Below are 18607 nucleotides of genomic sequence, written 5' to 3' on the forward strand. Positions count from 1 at the left end.
AGGTTGCAATGAGAACCCCTCTTAGTCCAGCAGCTGCATGTTCATTCACCTTGGAGACAGGAGATGGCTCTTCAAGTCCCTTCTCAGCAAGCTGAGGAAGGAGTTGAACCTGCATCATCCACATGCTGGGTAAGTACCCAAGCCACTGGACTAGAAAGGGATTCATGGAGCAGGCCTGGCCAGTTACTACTGAATGAACGTGGCACAGGCTCGACAAGCTACAACGAGCGAGCCTCCTCAGGCTGGCCTTTACTTCAGTATCGGGGCTCACGCTTGAGAGAATGCAGAGCCCCCTTCAACTCCCTGCTCATCAGGCGGGGAGAAGGAAATTGACCCAGCGTCTTCCCCTCCCAACCTCTGCTTGCCGGCCACGGCCAGGAACCCCTCAGGTGACTTTGGTGCCTAACCCACTTCGTGTGAGATGGTTAGGGACCTGCCGAACGCCCCGCAAAACAGCCCAGGGAGAAGGAGGCAGAGGCCTCCCGTGTAACTTTTAACCTAGTGGTTAGGGGCCTCGCCTGTGATGGGGGTCGGGGGCTGCTTCAGGTTCAGCTGGGAAAGGAGACAGTTAAGGTTGGCTCTGATAGAGATCTAGACAATCATGTCTTGGGTGTAGAAGGTGACTCAGGACGTGTTATTTACCCCTTCACGCAACGCAAGAACCAGGGGTCACCCGCTGGCATTAGTAGGCGGCAGGTTTAACCCAAACCAAAGGCAGTACATCGCCCCGCAAGGCACAGTCAGCCCGTGGAACCCGTCGCCAATTGACTTGGGGCAGGCCAAAACTGTAAGTGGGTTTGAGAAAAGCATGAGAAAGTGTGTGGTGAATGGGTCCATCAGTGGCTGTTAGCCAAGACGGTCAGAGACGCAGCCCCGCGCTCGGGGCGTCCTTAGCCCGCTGACTGCCGGCTGCTGGGAGGGGCCGACGGGACGGATGGCTTGATAATTGGCCGCTTCTGTTCGTTGCCTTTGAAGCAGGTGGCGTTGGCCGCTGTGGGAAGACAGGACAGTGGGCTGGCTGGGCCATTGGTCTGATGCAATCTGCCCGTTCCCGTTCTTAACTCTCCCCTCCGCCTGATGAGCGCGAGGGATTTGCAAAGGGCTCACCTACTGCCCGGCTGAGTGCCCTAATCATTGGGCCCTGGGCTACAGTGATGGGAGCACCCTCAGTTGAAGCTGTTACACTTTAATTGAAGGCCGCTGGGCCCGGTTAAAGGCTGTGGCTCCCTCTCTGATCCCGTGGTTAGGCTTCACAGAGGGACTATGAGGATGGCGCGTTCAAATCCCCTTTCTCCCTGCTGGGCGGGCGGGCGGTTTGAAGAGGGCTCTCCTACAGCCTGTCTATGTTCTGTGGTTCTGCGGCTCTAGCGATGGGGGTCTTGTGATCCCTTCCTCTAGCTTGTGAAGCTGTTCAACTTTAATGAACTATTATTTGGGTCCAAAATCCCAGCACCTTCCTGTGTAGTCCAGTAAGCAGGCTACTGGGCTGGCTTGTGGCTGCTGTGGGTTCAAATCCTCTCTTTGCCTGTCGCAAGGGCCTCTAACAAGATATCACCAGCCATTCTAGGGTGCGCGGGTCCCCTGCTTTTTTGCCCATAGAAGGTGTTCCACGTTAATTAACTATTGTTTGGGCAAAACCACTGCCATCACTCCTTCCCTGGTCCAGTGGTTGGGCTGTGCATGTGGGATGTGGGCCCAGTGGGTTCAATTCCCACCTCTTAATGCTAAAAAGGCCTTGAGGTGGGCCTCTAATGCAGGCCCAGTGCGTGTTCCCTGCTTTGTTGTGGGGATGGCTGACCTCTTGCCTGTGGAAGCTGTTCCACTTTAGTTAAAGGGTTGCTCAAGCTAAGGCTGCCAAGATTCCCTCCGTAGGCTGATGGTCAGACTGCATGCCTGCGGTTGGGTGAGATGTGAGTTCAAATCTCTCCTGGTGTGTGTGCACTTATCTTTCTGGGGGTGTTTACCTTCTTGCCTTTCAAAGCTGTTTCTCTTTAATTAAATGGTATTTGGGCCGGCCACTCCCACAGCACCTTCTGTAGGCTAATGGTCATGCTATGTGCCTGCGGTGTAAGAGATGTTGGTTTGAATCTTGCCTGGTGTGTGTCCCCTGATCTTTCAGTAATAGCGAGGGGGTTGCCTGGCTGCCTCCTTCTTGCCTGTTGAAGCTGTTCCACTTTAGTTAAATGTGCTCCGGGCCAACCTCGCGACAACCTTCACTCTCTTGTCCAGTGGTTAGGATACTCGCCTGGGTTGTGGGAGATCCTGGTTCAAATCCCCCAGCTGCTTGTTCGGCAGGGATTTGCACCGGGATTTCCTGCCTCCTAGGCGACCGTCCTTTGCGGTGGGCCATCCTTGTCCGAACCCCCTCTCTTTCTCAAGAGGCCATTGTCTTCTTGGGCCGGAGAGGGGATTCGGACAGGGATCGCTCACCAGTGACTCTCCCCAGGAGGTGGCGGCCCCCAGTTCACACCCCTCAAAAGAGCAGGGGAGTGCCCTGGGGTCTGCCACAACCTGGGCGTGTATCCTGATCATGGTGGACAAGAGAGAGAGGGGGTTTTACTGCTCAGCAGCAAAGCCCCTTTAATGAAAAGAGGAGGGTTCAGCTAGGAGGGTTCTCCTCTCACACCTCAGCGGCCCTCCTCTTCCCCAGAGCAGGGAGTTGAACCAGGGTCACTCACAATCCAAGCAAGCACCCTAACCCCCGTACCATAGAGGGACTTGAGAGCATCCCTTGCTCCGGTTAATATATAGTTAAAGTGAAATGCTTGAGCAGTAAGAGATTAAGACAACCATCCCTTCTTAAGCAACACAGAGGTGATCTGAACCTGAGTCACCCACAATTGAAGTGAGCACTCTAACCGCCATACCGTGGAGGGATTTGAGAACTTCTTTTGCCCTGGTTAATATAGAGTTAAAATGGAAGACTTGCGAGATAAGAGATCAAGGTGCCCATCTCTTACCAACAAGCAGACAGGGGAGTTGAACCAGCATTACACCACATCCAAGGCAAGTACCCAAACCACAGGACTACAGTGGGAGTCACATAAGCCTATTAACAGTTAAACAGTATGTGAGATAGAAATACTGCACCACTGCCAGCATCTACCTCCACCTTGGGGATGACTAACAGCTATGTGCCTAATGTAGTAGCAATTAAATTTTTCTAGCTGATGGGTTGTCCTTTAATGCCCAAAATGGGTCTAGGCTGGTAGATTACTCTTTACTCAGGGCTATTTCAATGGTCATGAGACAGAGTCTTGGTGTTCTTGCCCCTGGAAAGGGAAAAGTATCAGCAACTGCAGATCCAGGGCAAATGCTACATCTAATTCTGCAGCGGTATGTCCGAGTCACATAAATAAGGGAAATAAATACAAGTAGCCTTTGGAATGGACTGATTAGCACTCATAGTAAACTTTCACCTTGCAAAAGGTTTTTTTCCCCCCCAAATGACTTTTACAAATCCCCTCCATTTTCTCCTGGGTTGCTTATTAAGAAATATCAGCTGGAAAGTCAAGTTTGGAGCCTAGAACATCAGGGTTGTTGTTATGATTTGTGTAACAAAAATGTTTCATTTTCAAAATGATCACAAGACATTTCAATAGCTAGTAAAGTTTATGAATCGCAAGCAACCAGTCTGATGGGAAACCCTTTAATGCAGCTTTATGACTTATATTAAGGACTTTGCAACAATCATTTCTGTTAATTGTTGAATGTTCTTTTGACTGAAAGTTTGCAATATCAGAGTCATGCTTACCAATTACACAACCCCTGGGGGTTTAGGCTTCAGGATGCATCTTAATATCCTCAGATCCTTCTATTCGCCCTTATAGACAATCAAGTTTTTGTCAGATTCATAGATTTTTGACTTTGTACAGACATCCCTCCGGAAGGCGTTTCTGGAGGCTGTCCCAGATCTACACCGCTAGGTTCTCTGTTGTGCTGTGGCGGAAAGAGAGGCTTGATGATGAAAAGAGGAGTACGCCAAGGGAAGAAGTGTGCTGTCTAAGGCTGGAGAACTGCACTGCTTCAGGTAAAACTAGGTGTTGCCAGAACTATCTGAGCTTGCAGCAGCTTCCACATGTCCAGTGCTTTGCAGCCTGGTGTACTGTGTCTGCAAATGGCACTCTCTCCAACCAATGCTCTGCCTGTGCTTCATAGCCCCTACCCCAACTCCTCTGGAGTGGGTGCATTGACTGCATTAGTAGAGCAGTTCTGCGCATAGTAACTCCTAGAAGTGAGTGCACTGTGCTGTCCTTGCATTACTGAATAGCCACCTACTATAACCAACCCTTCCTAGACAACAAACTAAACCAGTATGTTCAGTACCCGATAATAGGCAATAGGTGTTTGGATGTGTTTGTAGTTTGCCTTACCCTTTGATGGGGGATTGTAATGAACGTCTTTTTGTCCCAGCCCCACTGAACACCTGGCTCATCACCATCTCCTTGTGCATTTCTATAGCGCTTTGCCAACGTCTGTGAAAATGAGGGGCTTGGTTCCTCCTCTTGCTGGCACAATGTGACTCCAGCAATTTCAATGGACTTTATTTGCTCATTTCCCTGGGGGTAAATCAGGAGTGTCAGCTCAAGGTCTCTTCCCCAAGGACTTTTCTCCAAATGTGGGGATGACAAAGAGAGGCACAAGGGGCCCATCCCACAACTCAGAAAATCCCAACAATTTGCTAATCATTGAGATTCCTGTTGAACCATTCATTTCACAAAGATACCCTATCTCTGTTCTATATAGGCCTACTCTCCCACTAACCCACACACCAATAGACGATATAAAATCAACTCCCCGATCTAATCTGATCAGTGGATTAGATGTTAAGGGCTGCTATAAAGCAAACAATTCTTTTGTTCTTTTGATCAATTGTTCTCCAGGTCCACTGAAAGTAGGACAAGAAGTAATGGGGTTAAATTTACAGCAAGGGAGATTTCTAACTCTAGTTAAGCTCTGGAACTGGCTTCCGAGGGAGGTTGTGGAATCCCCATCATTGGAAGTTTTTAAGAAGAGGTCAGACAAACACCCGTCAGGGATGATCTAGGTTTACTTGGTCCTGCCTCAGTGCAGGGGACTGGACTTGATGACCTCTTGAGGTCCCTACCATCCCTACATTTCTATGATTCTATGGTTTTTCTAACTCTCAGGGCTATGCACTTAAACCCGGGACCTGAAAATTCAGCTATGTTTTTCCTGCCTATTACATGGAGTCACAGAATAACAATACTGCAGTCACAAATGAGCCGAGCAGTTTGTTGAATACAAAACCGCACCCTACGGGCTTCACCCCTTGGACTGTAGAAATGTTCCAATAAAGAGGCTTATTCTGCTTGATTTGGCCTGTCTGTAAAGATTCAGTAAATCCTCGTAGATTTACTGACCCAGAGACTGTGACATGTTTTTGCAGTGCCAATCCCAGCGCGGCCCTGATCCTTGATCTGGCCCCTTGGCACTACCAACAATAAATTGTGCATTCAGGTTCAAGAATTCTGAACAGCCGACTGAGCACAGAAGCTCTCTGGGAAGCAGGTTAGAAATTCCAGAGAGAGAGATTGGCCAGTTTCCGGACCATGGACATTGGATAGAATTTGGTGACCACGGAAGCATGGTAAGAATTTGCACCACAAGAGCATCCTCCCAAGTGGGGCCTTTTACATTAGGCTGACAGGTCAGGAAAGAGAGATGCAGTTGCAGATGATGGCTTCGGAGAGAAAGATTTGTCTTAAATAGAATGGAGCCACTTGTCCCTAAAATTCCCAGGCGCTGACCTTAGTTCTGCCACAAAACCCCGCCACTCACCTTACAACATCAGCAAAATGGAGCACATCCTGATCCAGGTTCTTGTGATCAAGTGGCTCCAGGATGGTTTCCTGAAGCAGAGGGGAAGGACATTAGTGAGTACATCTGCGTGGCTCATTCCTGGTGCCCTGGACTCAGAGCTGAGTGCCCAGGGAAGATCCTATGACACCTTTAGGGGAATCCCAGATCACTTTAATGTGGGGATCTTTAATGATGCTGAGCCCTTGGCTCTGTCTTTTCCCGTGAGGCCCTAAAGATTTGGCGTTGGCAGGAAGATACCAGGGTGAAACTGCTAGCGGGAGACTGCAGCATGTTATGCAGCTGGTGAGGGGAAGTCAAATAGCTCCTCTCCACATCACGAGCTAGTGAGGGGGCTGGTAATGGGAAGATTTCCCACCAGCAGGACACGGGGCTTGGGTCCCCTCAGCATCGCATAATTCAGCCCCTAACTGTCCTCGGGTCTTTATCCAAAGCACAAACGTCACAGGCTTTGCAGTCAGTCCGTAGCTTTCATGCGCTGCTCTGGAGAGTTCAGGGCACACAGTGATTAAGCCTGCTCCCCAGATTGCAGTGATATTATCTCTGATCCTAGAGGAGGCTTCCTGAATTTCAGAGCACTAGGAAATGTCACAGAGGGAACTTAAATCACAGGCACTGCATAGCACACTCCTGTTCCTTCTGGCCCTCCAAACTTACTGCTGATACCTGTGAAATCCATCCAATGATCAGAGAGGATTGTAAGCAGCATGAAAGGAACTATCCGTAACATTATTACCTTCATGTGTTCCTGAAGTGTGAGAATGTTTATAAACACGCCACTGGTGGGGTTTATCTAAAGGACAAATAGAGAGCGGAACCTCAGTCCAATGCTGTAAAATGCTCTGTGGTGACGATTAAAACGCAGAAACATGGCAACTGGAGTTTACACTGGAACACTGAGCAAAAAGCAAGTTCATATGTGCAATATAGACCTAGTGCCTTGCCTGTCTGGTAGCACTCAGACCTGATATGCAAATCATAGACTCATAGACTTTAAGGTCAGAAGGGACCAATATGGTCATCTAGTCTGACCTCCCGCATGATGCAGGCCACAAAAGCTTCAAAAAGGAGTTTAATGTTATGCTCTATAATTCTATTCTAATTAGCTCCTTATCCCGTGCCCATCGTGGTGGTAGTTCTTATGCTACATAGCAATTAGCCTACCCACAAACAGGAGCTGTTTTCAGTTGCATAGTAATGAAATCTTTTCTCACTGAGGTGTAGGGTGACCAGACAGCAAATGTGAAAAATCGCAATGGGGGTGGTGGGTAACAGGTGCTTATATAAGAAAAAGTCCCAAATATTGGGACTGTTCCTATAAAATCGGGACATCTGGTCACCCCACTGAGCTGCTCAAGGGAAACACATTTGTGAGTTTCTCCACAGACACTGGGTAGTTCAGCTCAGTCAATGAAATTGTGTATTGCCTTGGGAGGTTCTTGTCCGGTGCAAAGTGATATATTTGCATAACACAGGGACAGGAAAAGAAGTTGAAAGCCAATAGAAACCAAACTGTGGTTCACATTGTTATTTGGAAGGTTAACAGGAGTTGTCCAGCAGGGAGAAAGGCGATGAGTTTTACTGTGGCTTGATGCAGGCCATGTTGTAGTGAGCTGGGTAAACACTTCATTACTGCTAGCAAGGGAATAGGGCTTCAGGGAGCAGGAGAGAGGCAATCTTTGCTGGGCCATGCCCCAGGACTAAGGCCTTGTCTGCACTTGGGGTTCAGCAGTCAGTGACCCCCCAACATTGGGTTCAATCTCCAAGTGCAGACAAAAGCACTGGCTCTGCTGTTCCCTCCTTGAAACCAAGGAAAACTCCACTGGTGTAAATTGCTGCTTTCCCTGTCTACCCTCAGAGCCTGGGCCTGCTGGCTCAGGGACAATCCCGCGCTTAGACAAGGCCTGAGCTAGCTAGAATTCCAAATGAAGCTAAACACAGCCTGGATAAAGGGGAAATGAGCAGAGACACCTACCTCCTCACGCACGCCCACGGTCACTGCAAAGCAAATAGAAGGCAATAGTTGTGAATAGACCCACTCTGCTTTTGCTTCTGCCACGCACAGGTTTTGGGGAGAGTGAGGGGGGAGGGGAAAAGAAGGGGAATATTGCTGCAATAGGGATCTTTAAATTACAGTCTGCATTTTGCAGCCTGCTGAGCGTGGCAACCTTGCTTATGAGACACATCTTTGACTGCATGTCCAATATTTCCCTTACCAGCAGTACCTGGGGGCTTCCCGGGGACAGGAAGGCAATGTTTTGTCTCTCCTGGTGCCCCATAAAAGAGGCACAGATACTGCCATGGAGAGACGCAGCGGCAATGCTAACCCCAAATCATTGCTGCTCTATGGAAAGAGGTGGCCCCCTCTGCTAAAAGGCCTGATTTACCAAAACCCTGAGTAGTTACAACTCCAGGTGAAGTCAGGGTGGGAATTGCAGATGTCCTGCCTCCCTGAAAATCAGGCCCTGAACCTGGAGGGTTAGACCCACAATAATACCTTGAAATTACTACCCATCCACTTTATGTTAGCAACTGGAAGGGGAGAGAAGTAGCTGCTGTCTCAAGGATCAGATGCAGAGCAGTTATTCCCTGGATAGGATTTTTAAATAATAGTACTTAGCCCTTCCGTAGCATTTTTCATTCATAGCTCTCCAAGCACGTCACAAAGGAAGATAAGAAGAACTGTTATATCCTGACTCCCAACCTGGTGCCCTATTTGCTCGACCACCCCACCCCTTGGCCTTAGTCTTTGTTCACAATTTTTCATGGAGAGAAAACTCTCCAGTTCTGGATTATTTGCTTTGAATGTGAGACAGAAGCTGTTAGCTTGGAGGGGGAAGGGGAAAGCATGTTTTTAGACACTGACCCCTATTTCCCTTTCACTGATCCTTCCCTAGACCAGGGGAACATGTAGGGCTGCCCCTCACCTTTATAGTTGGGTCAATGACTGTGGTTGCATTTCCCAAAGAGTTCCTTGTTTTCATCATCACTTCATGATTTGCTGGGGGGGGTGGGAAGCCAGCTTTAGGAAGCCAATGGCAAGACAGCTTCCATCAAACACTCTGTGCCCTGCCCCATGTCACCTTCAGCCCCTGGGCTGTCACCTTTCTGAGGGATCAGAGCAGAACCTTACAGAACCATTTTTCAGGTCCTAGATGGCAGCGGTGTCTGTATTTGCCATTGGATCGCGAAGAAAGCTGATGAGAGAGGAAAGAGAAACTCCATCTCACTTATATACCTAAAAACGGAAGGAGAAGCCAGGAAAACCTGCATGGAAGATGCTGTCCCACTTTCCCATCTTCTCCTGCCCAGAGCTTCTCTACTTTCCTAATTTTCCTGTTCTCTGCTATTCAGCTTAATCCTGCCCGGCAGCTTTACATGTGCTCCCCTGCTTTCCCAGCTCCGCCCTGCGCTCTGCTCCCTGGCTCAAACCTGCCCTGCTTTTATCTTCCTGCTGATCACAGGAACAGAGAAATTGCCAGATTAGATAGAGCACCGGTCTAAGCCAGTCAATATCTGGTCACGCCACAGTGGCCCGCCCCAGCTGTTTCAGAGGAAGATGCAAAAAACCCTGCCCTCCTGGAGTTCCACCCCCTCCCACAATCCTATCACTTAGGGAAACTTGAGGGCTTAGTTCCCATCCAAAATTCTAGCACCATCATGTCTTGTGACAGCTAGTTCCACAGGCTAATTGTGTACCATTGTACAATGCACTTGAGATCTCGGTCTCAGAATATACATTATGCCATGACCCATAGTTAAATATCACACAAACTGTGTAATGGTTTGTTAAATAGAAATTGCTACATACATTCTAGCTACACATACAAACAATCCCCCGAAGCGTTGACCTGGCCTATGGAATCTCAGCCTTCTCTGGACAAAAAAATAAAGGTCTCAGGATTGACAAATCTCCTTTAAAGTCCAAACCTGAGAGAAGCCCCACCTCTTTCACTATATATTGCCCCTTGCCTGGGCCTATTAGCAGAGAAGTTGCCTGCAAAAGTCATTTGCCCCCTTGCTGGTGGCTCAAGATGCTGCCCTGGTCGAATAGGGAATTGTGGGTAACAAACAGGCTTGACTCATCTTTGCCAGACAACAACCGTCAAAGTGGCTGGAGGGATACCAAAAAATGTCCCCCAAAAGGCTGATTGTGCCCTATTACCTGCTCAGCCTGTGAATGGCTGCAAAGGTTTCTGTTCTGGCGAGGAAGGCCACCTTACCAGCAGGGCTGAGCTTGCCATTTCTAGTTCTGCTCTGCATCGCTGGAGCCAAGGAGCACAGTCGCTGCTGAAGTGGAAACTGTTCCACGCCGGACCTCAGAGCCTCAATAAACACAGCCCCATGACATCATGTGTGTCACAGGAAAGCAACCAGGCAGATGGAAGAGTTAAAGTAATTTCCCAGATGACTCTGCTTGAAGTGCATGACTACGTCATCTGGGAGGTTTTTTCCAGTTAATTTGGCTTATTTCCCTTATCCTCTGGGACAATGAATGAAGACCACAAGAAGTCATCTCCCATTAGACAAGATTCATTCACAGCTGGGATGGGACCCTCAGGGAAGGCAGACAAGAGTTCAGAAGGGTGATCAGTGCCAGAAAAAAGTTCATACAGTTCAGCTTGGGAGACGCACGTTGTGCTACTGCGTAACGGGGCAAGGAGAGGACAGCTGGGCAAAGCCCTGGAAGACAAAGTGGTCTTGTGGTTCAGGCATCACGGAGGGCTAACTTCATCCCTCTGCTCTGCCACAGACTGACCCGGCCAGGGCAAACCAGTTAATCTCTCTGAGCTGCAGTCCCCCATCTCTAAAATGGGGATAATAATTCTTCCTCTCTTTGCCTACCTTGTCTCTTTAGGTTGCAAGCTCTTCCGGGCCTTCCTCTTAGGCCTGGTCTACACTACGACTTTAATTCGGATTTAGCAGCGTTAAATCAAATTAACCCTGCACCCGTCCACACAACGGAGCCATTTAGTTCGAAATAAAGGGCGCTTAAAATCGATTTCTGTACTCCACCCCGACGAGCGGAGTAGCGCCAAAATCGATTTTGTCATTTCGAATTAGGGGTAGTGTGGCCGCAATTCGATGGTATTGGCCTCCAGGAGCTATCCCACAGTGCACCATTGTGACCGCTCTGGACAGCAATCTGAACTCGGATGCACTGGCCAGGTAGACAGGAAAAGCCCCGCGAACATTTGAATTTCATTTCCTGTTTGCCCAGCGTGGAGAGCACAGGTGACCACAGATAGCTCATCAGCACAGGTAACCATGCAGGCCGAGAATCGAAAAAGAGCACCAGCATGGACCGTACGGGAGGTACTGGATCTGATTGCTATATGGGGAGAGGATTCAGTGCTAGCAGAACTTCGTTCAAAGAGACGAAATGCCAAAACTTTTGAAAAAATCTCCAAGGGCATGATGGAGAGAGGCCACAATAGGGACTCAGAGCAGTGCCGCGTGAAAGTCAAGGAGCTCAGACAAGCCTATCAAAAAACAAAGGAGGCAAACGGTCGCTCCGGGTCAGAGCCGCGGACATGCCGCTTCTACGCCGAGCTGCATGCAATTCTAGGGAGGGCCGCCACCACTACCCCACCTCTGACCGTGGATTCCCAGGCGGGGATAATCTCATCAGCTACACCTGAGGATTCTGTGGACGGGGAAGAGGAGGAGGACGATAACGAGCTTGCAGAGAGCACCCAGCACTCCGTTCTCCCCAACAGCCAGGATCTTTTTCTCAGCCTGACTGAAGTACCCTCCCAACCCAGTATCCAAGACCACGACCCCATGGAAGGGACCTCAGGTGAGTTTACCTTTTAAAATATAAAACTTGTTTTAAAAGCAAGGGTTTTTAATGATTACTTTGCCCTGAGGACTTGGGATGCATTCGCAGCCAGTACAGCTACTGGAAAAGTCTGTTAACGTGTCTGGGGATGGAGCGGAAATCCTCCAGGGACATCTCCATGAAGCTCTCCTGGAGGTACTCCAAAAGCCTTGCCACAAGGTTTCTGGGCAGTGCAGCCTTATTCCGTCCTCCATGGTAGGACACTTGACCGCGCCATGCTTGCAGCAAGTAATCTGGTATCATTGCATGACAAAGCCTGGCAGCGTATGGTCCCGGTGTTTGCTGGCATTCAAGCAACATCCGTTCTTTATCTTGCTGTGTAATCCTCAGGAGAGTGATATCGCTCATGGTAACCTGGTTGAAATACGGGAATTTAATTAAGGGGACAGAGGTGGCCGTTCCTACTGGGCTGTTTGCCTGTGGCTGAAAAGAAATCCTTCCCTGCAGTTAGGCGAGCGCGGGGGGCGGAGGGGGGGGGTTGGCCCAGAGCTTTTCGCATTTGGCTAGCAGGGATCTTCCCTGATACCAGCCACGCGGTGGGGGGAGGGGTAAAGCGATCATCCCAGAGAATTCATGGCGGGGTGGGGGGTGTTAGTTTGGTTCCTGCAGGGATCTTCCCTGATACCAGCCACGCGGTGGGGGGAGGGATAAAGCGATCATCCAGAGAATTGGATGGGGGGGGTTAGTTTGTTTTCTGCTGCTGAAGGTTAACAGGAAAACCGCAGCACTCAACGGGCTTTGCTTGGTATGTGGGAAAGGAGGGCGCAGAAGCCGAAAGACAATGGCTTACCATGGCTGCATGCAAGCCGAATTCTGTTGCCCGGACCTGCGTCTGTGATCTCTAGCAGCAAAGCCACAGGCACTCAATATTAAGAGGCAAAATGCGACTTTGCACAGAAATCACATGTGCTATGTAATGTGAATAGTGTTGGTCACCGTGAAAGAGTATAAGCATTGTTCTGCAAAATGTATCTTTTAAAAAAATTCTCTCCTTTTTTCCCTCCCTCCAGCAGCTGCAAATTCTTCAAGCCTCCCTCCTCCATCCCGAAGGCTATCACAGATAAGGCGTCGGAAAAAGAAGACGCGAGACGACATGTTCGCAGAAATCATGGAATCCACCCGCAGTGACAGAGCTCATCTGAATGAGTGGAAGGACACGGTTTCAAAGTATAGGAAAGAAGCCAGTGAACGTGAGGACAGGAGGGACCAACGTGAGGACATGAGGGACCAACGTGAGGACAGGAGGGACCAACGTGAGGACAGGAGGGACGCTCGAGATGAGAGGTGGCGGCAGGAAGATCAGAGGAGGCAGGATGCAACGCTGGGGCTGCTGCGTGAGCAAACAGACATGCTCTGGCGTCTGGTGGAGCTTCAGGAACGGCAGCAGGATAACAGAGTGCCGCTACAGCCCCTGTATAACCCCCCTCCCCCCTCCCCATGTTCCATAGCCTCCTCACCCAGACGTGTAAGAACGCGGGGGGGGGGGGGGGAGGGAGGCTCCGTACACCTTCCCATTCCACCCCAGTGGACAGCCCAAGCAAAAGGCTGTCATTTTTTTAACCTTTTTTTAGTGGCCTTTTCCTTCCCCCCTCCCAAACCCCACCCGGGTTCCCTCCCTTTTTTTATAATCTATGAATAAAGAATAAATGATTTTTAAACGATAGTGACTTTATTTGGTTTGAAAGCAAGCTGGGGGAAGGGGGAGGGTGGGTTCCTTACAGAGAATGAGTCAATAAAGGGGGCGGGTTTTCATGAAGGAGAAACAAACAGAAATTTCACACTGTAGCTTGGCCAGTCATGAAACTGGTTTTCAAAGCTTCTCTGATGCACACTGCTTCCTGGTGTGCTCTTCTAATCGCCCTGGTGTCTGGCTGCGCGTAATCAGCAGCCAGGCGATTTGCCTCAGCCTCCCACCCTGCCATAAAGGTCTCCCCCTTACTTTCACAGAGATTGTGGAGCACACAGCAAGCAGAAATAACAATGGGGAGATTTCTTTGGCTGAGGTCAGAGCGAGTCAGTAGCGATCGCCAGCGACATTTTAAACGGCCAAATGCACATTCTACCACCATTCTGCACTTGCTCAGCCTGTAGTTAAACAGCTCCTGACTCCTGTCCAGGCTGCCTGTGTACGGCTTCATGAGCCATGGCATTAAGGGGTAGGCTGGGTCCCCAAGAATAACTATTGGCATTTCAACATCCCCAACGGTTATTTTCTGGTCCGGGAAGTAAGTCCCTTGCTGCAGCCCTTTAAACAGAATAGTGTTCCTGAAGACGCGAGCGTCATGAACCCTTCCCGGCCAGCCCACGTTGATGTTGGTGAAACGTCCCTTGTGATCCACAAGTGCTTGCAGCACCATTGAAAAGTACCCCTTGCGGTTTATGTACTGGGTACCCTGGTGCTCCGATGCCAAGATAGGGATATGGGTTCCATCTATCGCTCCACCACAGTTAGGGAATCCCATTGCAGCAAAGCCATCCACTATGACCTGCACATTTCCCAGAGTCACTACCTTTCGTAGCAGCACCTCAATGATTGCTTTGGCTACTTGCATCACAGCAGCCCCCACAGTAGATTTGCCCACTCCAAATTGATTCCCGACTGACCGGTAGCTGTCTGGCGTTGCAAGCTTCCACAGGGCTATCGCCACTCGCTTCTCAACTGTGAGGGCTGCTCTCATCTTGGTATTCTGGCGTTTCAGGGCAGGGGACAGCAAGTCACAAAGTTCCATGAAAGTGCCCTTACGCATGTGAAAGTTCCGCAGCCACTGGGAATCGTCCCACACCTGCAACACTATGTGGTCCCACCAGTCTGTGCTTGTTTCCCTTGCCCAGAATCGGCGTTCCATGGATAGAACCTGCCCCATTAACAACATGATCTCCAAAGCACCGGGGCCCGCGGTTTGAGAGAATTCTGTGTCCGTGTCCATGTCCATATCCATGTCCTCATCACGCTTGTCACTGCGCTGCCGCCGCCGCCGCTGCCTCCTCGCCTCGTTTTTCTGGTCCTGGCTCAGCATAAACTCCACGAGAACGTGCGAGGTGTTTACAATGTTCATGACTGCTGTCTGGAGCTGAGCGGGCTCCATGCTTGCCGTGGTATGGAGTCTGCAGTGTTCACCCAGGAAAAAAGGCGCGAAATGGTTGTCTGCCGTCCGTTGCTTTCATGCAGGGAGGGAGGGAGGGGTGAGGCTGTACCCAGAACCACCTGCGACAATGTTTTTTGTCCCATCAGGCACTGGGATCTCAACCCAGAATTCCAATGGGCGGGGGAGACTGCGGGAACTATGGGATAGCTATGGGATAGCTACCCACAGTGCAACGCTCCAGAAATCGACGCTAGCCCCGGTACATGGACGCACACCGCCGAATTAATGTGCTTAGTGTGGCCGCATACATTCGAATTTATACAATCTGTTTCCCAAATTTGAATTATATAAATTCGGATTAATCCCGTAGTGTAGCCATACCCTTAGTCTGTCCTGGCACAATGGGGCCCCAATGGGTGAAAGTCTCTGGCTTGTGTTACGCAGAAGGTCAGACTAAATAATCAAAATAGCCCCTTCTGGCCTTAAAACCTATGAATAGGCATCTCGGTGAAGGCTGCTAGGCACTACTGTAATACAGAGAATAATAAATAAGTGACGGGAAGAGCCTATTGGCACTAGAGGTGGGTGAAGTGCTATTACGCAGCACCCCAGAGCATGCTAGGTACTTATTTTTACTTATTTCTATTGCCAGTTATTATCTATCGCCTGTGTAGGTTGCTTCTTCCCCTCGGGGAAACATGCTTGACCCATTTTAAACGAGACTGAACAAAACCAAAGTCAATATGCAATATTGTGCAATCTCCCCTGCACTTGGTAAGGGGAGATGGAGTCAACAGAGATTTTCTGTTTCCTTGAACTGTCCTGGTCTCAGCTTAGTGCAGAAGGGTCTAATACAGAACCTGCCTGGGTCCCCCATGGGATTCAGCCCAAGGCAGCTCATAACATTTCTCCCTGCACTGCGAGTCTGCAGCTCCAGGGCTGTTTACATAGAAGATCCCTGTAATGGTGGGGCACTCACCTCCTGAGCGCCTCCTGCTGCTGCTGTGCAGTACTGCAGTCCTTTTCTCACTCCTGGCGCCCCCTGTAGGTTGTTGACCTCACTTGGCAGGTCTTCACTGGCTCGGTCCTCAAACTGCGTCACACAGTCAAAATGAGCCCCTTCTGGGGTAGCAAAGAGTCCAACAAAATTGTCTGTCTGCCCTCACCAGGGTCTTCACTCAGTCCCTGCTCTGGGCTCTTTAAATTCAACCCTTTGCTTGGGCTTCCAAGCAAGCCTTGTCCCATTATCAGGGCTTACACCACTTCGCCAGTGGCCAGTGGGGGAACCCAGGCCCACCCCCTGCTCCAGGTTCTGACCCAGGGACCCTATGAACAGCAGCCACGCTCCGCTCACTTCGATTCATTGCGGCTACTTCCCTGGACCTTTCCTCACCTGGCCCCTGTATCTTCACTCCTTGCTTCAGTTCCCAGGGCCTGTCCCCCAGCTTAAGCCAATGCAGCCAGAACCAAACTCTGTTGACCCCTCGAGCGCCTGTGGCCAGAGAGCAGCTCCCAGACCCACCCCTCTGGTTCCCCCACCCAGGGACTGATCTGCCTGGGCCCTGCAGCTCCTTTTATCTGGGCCAGTGGAGCTCTGATTGGCTGCCTGCAGGAGGCTTCTCTAGGCAGGCCCAAAGGACCTACCTTCTCTGCTGCTTTCCTGGGGCAGGGTGTAGTAGGACCCTGGGGCCTCCGGCAGGGAGGCAGGAAAGGCAGGTGCACCACCTGTCACAGTCCCCTCTGTTCAGAATCCCCTGGGATGCTGGAGAGATCCTGGGGTTTAGTGGGAATGAACCCCGAACTCGGGCTCCGATAGGAACATGCTGGAGAACTCAGCGGAGTCCAGGTACCAGGAGAAGAGGCCGCTGCAGTGATAGATGACGCAAAGGAACAAGTTAAACAAGATTCACCGATAGACAATTGGCCTCAGGGCAATACTGATTTGCCATGAGTGCTTCAGAGCAGCTGAAGTAGCTGTTTAACTTGGGTGAGGCACACACACTACCCACAGGACTGATATCCTGTCCCACAGGATCCCATGCCTGAAGGCCCCACAGGATCCCATGATATCCAGTCACCATGGAGCGGGGTCCATAGCATCCCATTCCCCCACCATCCCTTCCCACAGAGCAGGTCCCACAAGCCGGTGCTTTTGCCTCAGTTGCTTCCCATTTTGAGGTGAAGGGGGGGGACGCGAGACCCACCCCCAGCGTGAAGGAAGACACGGCACTGGCACAGGCTACTTCCCCTTTGCCTTCTCCAAGGCAGGTTACCCCTCTCGTTTAGTGGCTGCAGGATTGCATGTGAACAGACTTCCTGCTGTTAGTGGCTGTGTGGGCTTTGCACACAGCAGTGGGAGAACAGAGCGTCCGTGTGTCTGATGCACCAGGAGAAACCATCAGCCCGGCTCGGAGACATGTCACAAGATTCAGTCAGTGTCAAAGGGCCTGTTCTCTGAACTGGGCCGAGATGTGAGGTTTCTGGTCTTGTCTTCACACCCAGCCAGGGCCGCCCAGAGGGGGGGGGGCAAGTGGGGCAATTTGCCCCAGGCCCCGGACCCCGCAGGGGCCCCCACGAGAGTTTTTTGGGGCTCCTGGAGCGGGGTCCTTCACTCGCTCTGGGGGCCCCAGAAAACTCTCGCGGGGCCCAGGCCCCCAGAGCTTCTTCTGCTCTGGGTCTTCGGCGGCAATTCGGCAGCGGGGGGTCCCTCCGCTCCGGGACCCGCCGCCAAAGTGCCCCGAAGACCCGCAGCGGGGGGTCCTTATGCCCCGGGACCCGCCGCCGAAGACCCCAGGCCCCCGGAATCCTCTGGGCGGCCCTGCACTCAGCTGCCTGCAGAAGGCCCTGCAGCCAAGCAGCCTCCTTTCACGGTCAGCCTCTGCCAGTCGATTTAGCAGAGCTGCTTTCCTTGGCAGCTGCTTGTCACGGGTTCTGGGTGGTGTGTGAATTGATTTCCTGAACCCCCCCTCGGCTGGAGGGCGGGGAATGAGGGTGTGGCAGCTGACTGCCTGGTGTTTGCTCTGAACTCACTGTTCTGTACATGACAACAGCCTGCTATTCCTCACACCGAAGGCTCCCCTTAACAACACAGTACAACGTTAGTGTGGGACGTCTTCTCTTCTGCACCCCCTTGGGCCCCACAGTATCTAGCGGAGAGGATCTGAGAAGCCATTCCTTGTCCCCCCGTCGTAGCACACACTACATGCAGGAGCCACGGCTGCTCTCCGGCTGAGATGGAGCTCACGGAGCAGCCCTACAGCCACCCCGCACCTGGGCCACAGCTGCCCGGCTCTTGCCACCTGCGCTGGCCACTGCTCTTTGTAGGCACCATTTCAGTTTCTGTAATAAACACAATGCAGAAGGCCCTATGCGCTTTCTCACAGCTCTTCCGTGCATTCAGAAGGGGGCAGGCCAGGCTGGCACATGGGAGCCAGGTGTTTCCTCTATGTCACTGTTCCCCAGTTATTGCTGAAGGAAGATGAGTGTTTAGCAAGGGAGGGAATAACCTGTTTAGCTGCCCCAGAAGAATGGGCCGGTGAGTGCTTTGCGGACAGATTTGTTTGTATTTCAGGGTAGCTAGTCCACTTGATCGCACTGTTGGAAAATCACAAAGCCAGAGGGAAGACAATTACTGTCTCTGCTCAGGCCTGTTTTTCTGGCTTTGATGAGAGATTAGTGCACAAGCTGTAGTTTCTGGGGGCGGGGTGGGGGAGGGGGGACACGGACGATGCTTCTGCTTTATTTCCCCAGGCTGCAATGAGGTCACCAGACAGGAATATTATCATTATTTATCATTTGTATTATCGAAGCACCTAGGAGCCCCGAGTCCCAGACCAGG

The 18607-nt window shown here is 50.9% G+C and overlaps 1 protein-coding gene across 1 annotated transcript in view; it reads right to left on the reverse strand.

The window, feature by feature from the left end:
- The window catches only part of LOC135889227 (6-pyruvoyl tetrahydrobiopterin synthase-like), a 53923-nt gene extending 37790 nt beyond the window's left edge, over window positions 1-16133 (reverse strand). Inside the window, exons 1-4 of the mRNA XM_065417056.1 lie at window positions 16124-16133; window positions 15749-15891; window positions 6578-6634; window positions 5803-5873 (exon numbers count right to left, since the gene is read on the reverse strand). Of these exons, the coding sequence (XP_065273128.1) occupies window positions 5803-5873; window positions 6578-6634; window positions 15749-15891; window positions 16124-16133 (281 nt within the window). The remainder of the gene's footprint in view (window positions 1-5802; window positions 5874-6577; window positions 6635-15748; window positions 15892-16123) is intronic.
- Window positions 16134-18607: the final 2474 nt, after the last annotated feature.

Source organism: Emys orbicularis, chromosome 15 (assembly GCF_028017835.1).
Source record: "Emys orbicularis isolate rEmyOrb1 chromosome 15, rEmyOrb1.hap1, whole genome shotgun sequence".
NCBI lineage: Eukaryota > Metazoa > Chordata > Testudines > Emydidae > Emys > Emys orbicularis.